General features: G+C 45.0%; 2 protein-coding genes across 2 annotated transcripts; both read left to right on the forward strand.

Annotated features, from left to right (window-relative positions):
- Nucleotides 1–788: 788 nt before the first annotated feature.
- On the forward strand, nucleotides 789–1,664 carry N7474_006250 (MDR family NADP-dependent oxidoreductase; the record flags this gene model as incomplete). The annotated part of the gene is made up of 1 exon (XM_057197660.1): nucleotides 789–1,664. The coding sequence occupies one exon, from the start codon at nucleotides 789–791 to the stop codon at nucleotides 1,662–1,664; it is 876 nt and encodes a 291-aa protein (XP_057051100.1).
- A 2,995-nt stretch (nucleotides 1,665–4,659) lies between these two features.
- On the forward strand, nucleotides 4,660–5,223 carry N7474_006251 (alpha/beta hydrolase family protein; the record flags this gene model as incomplete). Its single annotated transcript, XM_057197661.1, has 2 exons — nucleotides 4,660–4,675; nucleotides 4,727–5,223. 2 exons carry the CDS (start codon nucleotides 4,660–4,662, stop codon nucleotides 5,221–5,223), a joined length of 513 nt encoding a protein of 170 aa, XP_057051101.1.
- Between the last annotated feature and the right edge of the window lie 6,310 nt (nucleotides 5,224–11,533).

The following is an 11,533-nucleotide window of genomic DNA, read 5'->3' on the forward strand; positions in this document are numbered from 1 at the left end:
AAACCCTAAAGCCCTAAACCCTAAGCCCTAAACCCTAAGCCCTAAAGCCCTAAAACTCTATCATTATGCCATTGAAACTTTCCATAGCTACTGATAAAACTTTTGAGGGTTAGAGAAAAAGTGTATTCGGATAAAGACAACGAGATACAGTACAATAGTACACCTTGAGTACACTTTGTGCCCTTGTTTGACTTCGCATTGTCCTAAATATGATTGTTGGTTAGTTGTAGCTCCGGGATTTCTATTAATTTATCAAGCTACAGCTTCCAACGTATAGATACAGTTATCTACCCATACAGGAAATTACAAGAGGGAATCAAATCTCTTTGTGGCGTGCAGATTTGATAACTCCGACGGTTATCGACAGTACGGTACTTAATTATCTTCAGGTAACGCCACAGCGCTTACATAGTTCCGACGGAGTCGCCAAACCCACTGTCGATGACAAGCCCAAGATTTCTGAGACATATCATGCGTGGTCCATTACATTCCATCTCGTAATTTAATCTGTACGATGATAAATCAGATTATCCCCAAGGGACGTATATAAGAACCTCTTCAATTCTACGCACGCTCCTGTGACATCTCAACCGGCCCAGTCCTTCTTATATATCATTCAAACCTGTGAAAAATGTCCGAAAACAAAGCTCTCATATTTAAAGGAATCCCCGAGGGATATCCAGTTCCTGGGAAACACCTTTTTGTTGATACTGTGGCCGGCACCCCGAAGGACTGCACCTCCGAATGGCCTCATCTTGCAGACCCTCTACGCTAGCTTTGACCCATACATGCGTCCTCGCATGCGACCTGCCGTGGTCAAATCTTACACGCCTGCCTTTACGCTCAACAAACCAATTGACAGTGCCGCCATTGCCAGAGTTATCCAATCCAATAACCCGCATTTTCAGGAAGGCGACATGGTGATTGGCCATCTTTCTGTCCAGAAATACAACATATTAGGTGGATATGAAGTCACTGAGCTTCGTCATCTTGAAAACCCCCTCGGAATTGAAGACATCCGCGTGTTTCTTGGGGCCCTTGGCATGCCAGGCCTTACAGCTTATTCGTCTCTGTTTGAAATTGGGAAGCCGAAGAAAGGGGAGACAATTTTTGTATCTGCTGCGAGCGGAGCAGTTGGACAACTAGTTGGACAACTTGCTAAGCACGAAGGACTCAAAGTGATCGGCAGTGTCGGGAGTGACCAAAAACTTGATTACATCACCCGGGAGCTCAACTTTGACAGCGGCTTCAACTACAAGAAAGAGACACCCGCAGACGCCCTAGCTCGTCTAGCTCCAGGTGGGATCGATATTTACTACGAAAACGTGGGGGGCGAACATCTCGAAGCAGCTTTGGACACATTGAAGGAGTTTGGTCGTAGTGTGGTCTGTGGTCTGATTTCACAGTACAACTCGGCGCCATATCCAATCAAGAATATCGACAACATGCTATTCAAACGTTTAACAATGCGTGGATTCATTGTCGGAGATCCAGGCATGGGGGACAAATACACGAAGGAGCATCAAGAAAATGTGCAGAACTGGATCAAGGATGGTTCGTTCAAAGCACTCATTCATGAGACACAGGGTATTGAAAATGCAGCAGAGGGCCTGGTTGGTATTTTTAACGGAGTCAACATGGGAAAAGCGGTTTTGAAGTTCTGACTTATATTAGACTTCTGTTTCTTGAGTATTCCAATGCTAAATTCGGTCAACAAAATAAGAAGCGGGCGAGTCCTTTCAAATAAAGTCATTTTGCATAAAATTCCTGTAGATAAGAGCTTACAATGATTATCGATCCCTCTAATCCCAACTTTTCCCGGTAAATTTATTGATACTTCACAATTGCAGCGAGGTGTCATGTAAATACCATATGATGAGCTCGCTTTTGATATTGACGTAAAGGAAATTACGAGACAGAACAACACCTGGTCAGGGTTGAACTTCAGATACATGTAACGAAAAGCTTTGATCCGTGTGAAAGCCATAAAGTTTTGTGTATTAAAGAGGACTAAAGTCAACCGGCTTAATGATGAAAACCCTGGAGTTCTGACCATGGAATAATTCCTATATTTTCTCTAAACCTACTTGAATATACGACTTAAGCAACCGTGTTTCTACCTCTATGTAGCCCCCTTAGTTATCTGACCTTAGATATGATTGTTCAATAGCTATGGGTGACTCTCATGTAAACCCTTCAAACCCTCAAATTATTGAAGATGGATCTTGACGAAAGGAACCTCTGACCTTGCTAGAGATCTCAATTTCTGATAAATTATTGATGAGTTTTATCACCCCTGGTTCAATCCGTAGCTTCGCAGTTATCAAATCGTTTCTCCCAAGTTTCAGCTCGTCGCAACCAAGCTTCAAATGTAGGTGGAGGTAGATCGATCCCCGACTTCGCAAATAGCCCCCCCTTAAAGTATACGGAACCTTCATCTCCAATCACTACTGACATGATCGGTCTGCGAACGCCAGGAGCATTAATAAAGCCTAAGTGAACATGAGAAAACCTGCAAGATAGGTCAAACTTACGACCCACAGTCAGAGCAGAAGAGTCTGCTCATCTGATGGCCTGATGCACATTCGGTCTCTTTGAAGGCCTTGGGAGTTCCCGTGACGGTCACATCCGTTGCCGATGCAAGAATATTCACAGAAAACCTGGATTCTCACGGTCCAATCAACACCATACGAGAACACTGACAGATCTCTCACTCACAATGAACCAGCGGAAGCTTTGCAATTCCGACAGTGGCAAACTGAGCTAGCCTGAGGGAAGGAAGCTCTAGGAATAGTGACCGTAATGGTACCACAATTGCAAGCGCCTTCAATAGCTTGAGGAGGGGACATCGTACGATGGAAATGGGTTCAAAGTGAGTGCGTATTTCCACTTTATGGGAAAAATCAAGTGGAAGAAATTACCAAATCATTTGTCCTTAAGTATTTTCCGGTGTTTCATACACATTGGCAAAGTGTGACAGTGCTCAGCCGAGTTCTACCAGAGATGATGTCAACTAGACAAATTACAAAAAGCTTGATACACCACGTACCGAACCTGAAAAGCTTCTTATAAGGTTATGCAAGGATAGGTGGCGTGTCAAACCATTGATTCAATTGGGGCAAACCCCTTCCATGGGTGACGCAAGAATGCGGCTGAACCAAGTTCGTTCGCGGGGGATCGAGGCCTTCGAATAGTACTAATCGCGCTGAAGCACCACATACTTGAGGGCGTCCTGATTATGCACGTAAGTTTAGACGCTTTCTCGGAAAACCTGCAATAATAAGGATTCTAATTACAAAGTCCGACGGAGTTTGTAGTTAGTTCCGCGGTATTTATTACGTAAGGACCTCTGCCTCTCGGATCATACGGGGAAACGCAGCACGTGATCGGACTTTCATTGCACATAGCCCAAGCTTTCCTGCCATCGCTCATCTTCACGCATGATTGCGCTAAACAAATATAATTGCAAGATTGGCATTGCAATATGACACGCGATTCTAGAGAAAGTCGAACTACACCACGGCAGGGAAGGCTTTCTTACATTTGGCTAATGAGGACAGGGATCGTAGCATCTGAACTCACCTCTGCGGGTACAAGTTACTGACCGTCTGAACATACATCCATCTTGCGACGTGGCAACTGTTGAGGAAACTATAATATATAGTCAGAGAAAAGATATTTCAATACTCTTATTCTACTACTTTGTTCATTCAGCCCCTGTCTCAATTTGCATTCTCGGGGTAGGAGAGCCAAAGAGAGCAAACAGCTTTCAGGAGTCTCAACTATGCCTAGGTAGTCTCATTTGAAACACGCAACGAAGTTATTTCTGTTAATGTGACGCCCTCCCTGAGCCCCGTTTTTACCTTATTCTGTTGGCGATATGAACCCGATACAGTCGTGGCAAATTCGGCCATAGAATCCACAGTACCCGACGGAATGGTGCTGCTGTGTTAAAGAGGCCCGCTAAGAGCCCTGACTTATTATACCGCCTGTTATCCACATTCGACTACAAATTGGACATCTCGTCCCTCCAACTCCCCCCGACTCAACCTTGCGACGTGGACCGAACCCTATTGTTTTCACACCTGCCATGGCGTTTCGGAGCCAGCCATTCACCAAGCTGCCAGAGAGCACAATGAAATCCAGCAAGACAACAATAAACATCGCTGGCTTTTACGTGTATCTCTACGGCGTTCACGAGCTATCCTCTCAACAGGCCAACGACACAGTAGTTCTATTCCACGTGCATGGGCGAACAAGGAGCTATGAAGATGCCGAAGTGTTTGCACACCAATTTCTCTTCCAGCTAAACCAAACGGAGAAGTTGACTAAAGGCTCCGTGGTGGCAACTTTCGACAATCGCAATCATGGAGCAAGAGCGGCATGTGACCTAGCCTTTCACTGATATTGTTATATTCACGTTCTATTGTAATGCTACAGGTCAACTCATTAGTTGTGTAAGAACTGCAGAAATTTTAGGCAGACTCATCTTGGGCTTATATTGATGTTATATATGCAGCAAGGACTGGAAGGGAGGAAATCAAAAACATGCGTGCGCCCGCCCCCCACCCCCCACCCCCTCTCTCCCCCCTCGGCCGACACTCTTCCAACTTTGCTTTTCTTGATGGATTCACAAGCTTACAGAACACCAGACACGACATGCTCGCCATGATAGGTTCGCAGACCTGACTTCTACCCAGCATCATATCTCATAATCTAATTACAGACGGCACTGTGATGGACATCCAAATTGTGATGAAGTATCTCAAAATTTATGTGGAAGATCGGTTTACACCAACTGAGTTCGTCATGTCAGGATTCTCGCTTGGGGGCCACACCGCGTGGGATGTTCTCGCCAAGGAGCGAGGAATCAAAGCCGCCATTGCCATCGTGGGCTCCCCAAATTTGACGGACTTGCTCGTCGAACGACTTTGTAGCACCGAAGATGGCAAAGATGTCACCGATTTGGCAAGATGGCCTGAATCAATTTCGGCGATGTACAGAGCTCGAGACCAGAGTCTCGAGCAGATTTATGGCAAGCATATCTTGATCTTGAATGGTGCCCTTGATATAGTTGTTCCAAGCAAGTTCACTCTGCCCTGGGTTGAGAAATACGGAATGTGGAATGATGTTTTTCTGAAGACTTTCGAGAATACGGGACATTGGCTTTCACTAGAGATGATGGATACCATTGTCAAGTGGATTTTGCAAAAGATAATCTAGGGTATGAGCAATGAAACATTGGTTGTCGATTCGCAATTTGAACCTGACGAACACATCGGAAAACCAAATTAGTGACACCAATAGCTGCAAAGGCACTTCTAAATGCCTAAAATATATTCACTCAAGCGCTTAGCATGCTCAATGATAGCTATTTTCCATATTGAACGGCATTTCCGAGCCTAATAAGCAGCGCATCATCAAGCGAATACTGCTGCTAATGGTTTCAATTGACTCAAAGCGCATTCGAAAGAGCTTCTCCCTCAATTTTCATTAAGCGCTTATTTCTATTTCACTATAATTGTTCTGCGGGCTTGTTGCCGCTATCCTTTCGGCTTGGGGAGGGCCAGAGCCGAGGGGAAATTCATTTTCTTAGCAATCACCACAAACTTGACTCGATTCTGTTGTGGAGCAATATAGTAATAAAGCAAATCCCCCAAGCTTTATTGGGTGCTAGCCTTGGGATACCTCTCGGGTGCCAGAAAATAGTTTCCCTCATTTGCCTCATAACACCGAAAAATACGCCAACTTCGACAGGCTATAACTCAATAGCCCTACAATTTAATAAAAATCTGTTTAAAGATTTAGAATCAGCCGACCTATTTCTATATTATATCACTTTATTTGGTTTAAAAACACCCATGTGGCTGTTAGTCGAAGTCGGATTTTCCCTAATGGTTGCGACTCGATATATAGCTGTTCGAGATGCTAGGTCGCGGCATGGACCAAGTCGGACCGCGGCTGCGGCGGCTCTAGTTCATAGTCGGGCCCAGGCTGTCGGATGTGGATGTAATGGGATGCGGTGCCATAGACAAAAAAACGCTGGCATGAAATGGCCATCATGGCACCCTGCATCGCATCCTACGCAGCCTGACTCTCGCCTGGCCTCTAGTGACCCATATGGTGGAATGGCGTCCAATTGTGCTTGGTCCGCCAATGCTTGCGGATGCTCTCTTTACTACGACATACATACCCACAGTTATCAACGTGTGTACATAGTATGCCATCAGTGTAAATCTGAAGTCCTATAATGGGCTTCTGCACCTGTGTTGGGAACAACCGCTCGGAAATGTCCTGAGCTATCCCATCCCACTGTTGGACTATAGCCTGGATCTATCGGGCATCGGCTGCAGCTAAGCGATGGCGCGTGCCAGTTAAATAGGCTGTGACTTAGGTGGGATATACTGCATGTTGACACCGTCGACATATAATCACAGAATACCGCATGAGTCGGATAAAAAGCTCGTTGGCGGTGGGCTGGGACATAGTAAAATCGAATGGTGGATATGCGGATGTATATATATGTAATAACGGCGTATATGTTGACCTTAGTACAAAATTGACTATCACACAAAGTCGTTGTAAGACGCTGAATTGAAAGCTAGGAGTTCTCTGAATGCTGATTTACCCCTAAAAATCTTCTAGCCTCACATTGTGATATATGTGGTGGGTGATTGGCCTACTAATGGTGGTGATGCTTCATACTAGTCGCACCCTATCAAAATAATTCATTGATTTTAACTACGCCAAGACTGTTAGGGATCAGACCAAATTGTGTCAATTGATGGTATGTCCTATACACAAGAAGGATTCATTAAAGAAAGGAAGAAAGAAAAGGGGAAGAAAGGGGAAACAAGATGCGTGGGTAAACATGGCAGAACGAAAAGGCGGTCAATAGTCACGAAGCTTCAGCTGAGTATAACAATATCAGGACTTCGTACGAAGGTCCTATAACATTAGCCCTCTCCTCCTAACGTTTGTTTGCGATTAGGCAGCGGTCACAAGGTTGACGATGTAAGCGATAGGGGAGTATAAAAGGCTTGAGCGTGCCCTTCCCAACTCTCCTTCTTCATCAATCTACCTTCTCTGAAAAATTTTACCAGAGAACGGGTTTTTTTTTTTTTATCGTAGTGTTTAGTAAACACTAGTATCTCGTACGATAGGCTGACTTGTCGAGTGATCCATTAGGGCGTCGAAATGGTTCCGTACGGTTAAGCCAGTCGTCTAGAGCAGCGGTATTCTCTAGGGCCTCAGCGGGCTCTATAGTTAGTTGCGTATATCCCACCCATTTCACCTTGTACTTCGTACGAGAGTTGCCTCGCTATTTCGTTCGTTGTTCGTCAATGATCTTCTCAATTTCCCATTCCTCGTGACCATCAACTAAGATTGCTGGCGGTTAGGGTTCATGTCTCTTCTAAGAAGGTAGAGGGTCCGTTGCAGCAGGTCGTACGAGGCTCACATAGAAGGTAGGGTGAATTCCAGGGGGAGTATTCAGGCGTACTGCATGTGATCCAATCACCTTCTGTACCACGTATTTTGTATTCTTCTAGTCAAGCTTCCGGCATGGCCTATCCGTTTAGATATTCTTTAGGCTTAACCAGACGTAGTCTCCACGGCGGTACCTAGGTGTAGGGTCTCGGTGTCGGTTTGCATTAGACTCTACTACTTGATTCGTGTATGCAATTAATGCATAGGCCTAGTCTCTAGCCTTAGCAAGCTTTCGTACGATTGCCTCTGCTTTCTATATTAGGCTTCGTAGTGTTTCTAATAAGTCCTCTAGGTTCTCTTAAGGTTGAAATAGGGATAGGTTGTACCCATAAGAGAGAAAGAAGGGGCTTAGTCCTATTGCTACAGAAACAAGACCATTTAATGCCAATTCGGCCATTAGTAGGAGTTGTGACCAGTTATCTTATTCGTATCGGACGAAGAGGCGTAGGTATGTCTCTATTATGCTATTATGCCGTTCTGTCTGTCCGTCGGTTTTAGGGTGGTATGCGGTTAAGAGGCGTCGTACGATCCTACATAGCTAGCAGATCCGAGACCAAAGGGAGCTCGTGAACTAGGTACCACGGTCTAAGACGATAGAAGACGGAAACCTATGTCGTCGTACGAGTGTCCGAATAATTGCCTAGGCCGTGGCTTCCGTAGTAATTTCTCCCATTCCCTCTAATATCACCCCCTTCGTCAAACGATCAGTAATCACTAAGATATTAGTATAATCGTTACTTCGAGGGAGATTAGTCACGAAATCGAGGGCAACATCTTGCTAAGGACGATTAGGGACCGGTAGGGGCTTTAAAAGCCCCTTTTTGAGCTCTCTCTATGCCTTCCCTCCTCCGCATAGGTCGTAGTTTCGTACGAACCGCCGGATATCATGAGACATTCTTGGCTAGAAGTATTCGCGGCTAACTATAGTATAGGTCTCTTCTCTTCTAGGGTGGCTAGTGATTACTGAATCATGTACCGTTTGGATTAACATCGTACGAAGAGGTTTAGACTACGGCACCCATCGCCGTCCGCGAAATCGTAAGAACCCTTGGGAGTCGATCGAACACTCAGATATAGAAACCTTTAGCTACAACTTTGGGGGAAACTTCTGAGCACCTTCCCTAACGGCTTGTATGGCTTCTTAGTAGTCGTAGTCTTAGTCATAGGCACATTCCCATTAGTCGTCCGTTGGTTCTTAGTCTATATCTATAGTAAGGGCGTTGATATTCATTACTACACCGTCTTCTATAGGGCGGAGAAGACATATCGTACGATCCTAGACCCTAGGGTCTTCTTCTATTAGGTTGTCCTATTCTCGGCGGGATAGTGCATCTGCCCTAGCATTCTCCTCCCCTATACGATATTTGAACTTAAAATTGAATCGACTAAGGAAGAGAGACCATCGCATATGCCGTTCTATCAACTTCTAAGGGCGGAAAAAGTGCTCAAGGTTCTTATGGTCCGTGATAACGGTGAACTTAGTTTCTATAGACCGTAGTTCCGCATCCTATGCTTCTAGACATCGTACGATAGTAAGTAATTCCTTATCGTAGATTTCGTAGTTGCATTCTATAGGCGTGTTCTTCTTTGAGAAATAGGCGCAAGGTCGCAGGCGTCCTTAGTCGTCGTATTAGGAAAGCACTCTACTAACGGTATAACTAGACGAATCCGTCTCCATAACTATCGTACGAGATGGGCTAAATGTGGCAAGGATTAGACCTATGGTGAAGAGTCTCTTTAGTTCTTAGAAACTCCCTTCATAGACTTTAGTCTACTAAAACGGAGTGTCTTTTCGTGTGAGATCGATAAGGGGTCGTGTAATCTCCGAATAGGCCTCAATAAACTATCGGTAGAAATTTGCAAACCCTAGAAACCCTCGTAGCCCTTTGACGGTCGTTGGTGTCTCCTATTCCTAAATAGCCTCGACCTTCTTAGGGTCCATTTGTACTCCTTTACCTGCTCGTACGATAAACCTAAGGTATCTTGTCTCTATACATTCGAACTCGCATTTGTCGATATCTAGCTGTAGCCCTGCTTCTTGTAACTTGCTAAGGACCTTCTTAACGTGTTCTCGGTGTTCATCGAGGTTACCCTCCGAATAGATAAGCAAGTCGTTAAGGTATGCGGAATAGAAGTCATTAAGGTATTCGCGTAATGTCTAGTTAATGTACTTTTGGAAGGAACTAGGAGCATTCGCAAGGCCGAATAAAGTTACTAGCCATTCATAGAGTCCGTACCTTGTACGAAAGGCGGTCTTCTACTCATCCCCTTCTGCAATTTGGATCTTGTAGAATGCTATAGAAACATTAAGCTTAGTGAACCACTTAGCTCGTCCGATTTGATTTAGGGTTTCGTGAATAAGGGGAAGAGGATATTAGTCCTTCCTCGTGACTGCATTGAGGGCTCGGTAGTCTATATAGAAACGAAGCCCTCCTCCTAGCTTTCGTACGAATAGGACTAGGGCAGCTACCGGTGAGTGGCTAACTCGAATGAAGTTCTTGTCGAGTAGTTCTGTGAGTGTCTTCCGTAATACTAGTAGTTCTTCTATTGATATGTTATAGAGAGGACCCTAGGGCACCTATGGTTCCTCTCTATTTTGCCGTACTAGTTCGATTTTGTGGTCAATACTATTTCCGCGGTGAGGGGGTAGCTTCGCTGCTTCTTTAGGGTCGAAGAGGCGTGAGAACTCTATGTACTAGAGGGGTAGCTTCGTACGATAGTCGATAGGTTTCTTTAGGGCGAGTGCTTTTTCGATGTCTGCTATCGTCACTACGAAGATTTCCGGTTAGTGTGGTGTGCTTGTTATTGCCTTCTTCGTACGACGAATATTTGCTTGCATTGTAGTTGCTGAGATTACTGCGATATCGAGTTAAGGGGGTGGTTTAACGTTTTCGCTCCGTATACGGACTCCTAAGGATCGTAGGAATAAACGGCCCCTTGCTAGTTCGAGGCGGGCATCGTGGTGTTTTAACCACGGTAGGCTAAGGATTAGGTCGTAGCCAAGGTTGTTGGGGATCACATAAAAGTAGGCAACTTAGTCGAAGTGGCTCCTAACTAAGAGACTTGATCGTACGACCTATCGGATCGTCCCTTCTCCTCCTACCCCCTTTATAGGCCTTAGTGCGATATTAAACACGGGCAAACTATGTTTCTTCATAAATTGCTTAGTGATAGCTCCGTACGATAGACATCTATCATTAATAAGGGTCTGAGCCACTGCATATCGTTTGAGGATAGTAGTGACAATAAAGGGAGGAGAGTGCATACGCGATTCTTCAAAAGTTTTCTAATCTTGTGGTATTTTCGAAGTATCTAGTTTCCCTCGTACGCGTTTTTGCACGAGGGTTACTCTTTTCCCAAACTCTTACTATCGCTATTACTCTGATCCTACTCCGTAGCCTCTATATTGGCAATCTGTGATGGGCGGAGAGTAGGCTTTTGAGGACAAGCTACAATATGGTGTTCTTTTCCTCCACAACGAATGTATGCTCCGCTAGTCCTACGTTACTAGATCTCTGCTTCGGAAACCCATTTTGCCCTTTGGGAAGATAGTCTAGGGTTCGTACGAAGCGTAGCAATCTGTGCTTCAAGGGTAGCGATCTTTGTAGCGTAGGTTGGCTACTAATCCATTTGTTCCGAATCAGCCTTAGGCACTATAGGCTAAGAGGTAGGACTAGTAGTGGTGTATCGTGGGTTTCTTTTGCTGAGTCTTTCTACTCGTTGGAGATTGTGTTCAATCCTAAGTAGGTTGTTCCGGTAGTCCTCGTACGAATTGGAGAAAACTCTAACTGTGCCTCGGAGTAAATCGACGTTGATAGCAGTCTCGAGGAGGGCCTTCTTCTGATCATCTGACCAATTAAGTCCTCCTGCCGTGGTCAAGGTCTGTTCGAAGTCTGCAAGGAATTCGCGAAGACTTTTCTTTCCTTGTCGCATAGTGTTGATTCGTACGAGAGCCCGTTGTACCCAGTCGGGGTCAGAGAAATGGAGATCCATGACTTTGTAAAAGTCATTTAGCGTGTAGGGTTCTCCTGCTTCTTCCTTAGCA

Source organism: Penicillium riverlandense (genome assembly GCF_028828495.1).
Source record: "Penicillium riverlandense strain IBT 135883 chromosome Unknown utg000006l_segment0_segment0, whole genome shotgun sequence".
NCBI classification, from domain to species: domain Eukaryota; kingdom Fungi; phylum Ascomycota; class Eurotiomycetes; order Eurotiales; family Aspergillaceae; genus Penicillium; species Penicillium riverlandense.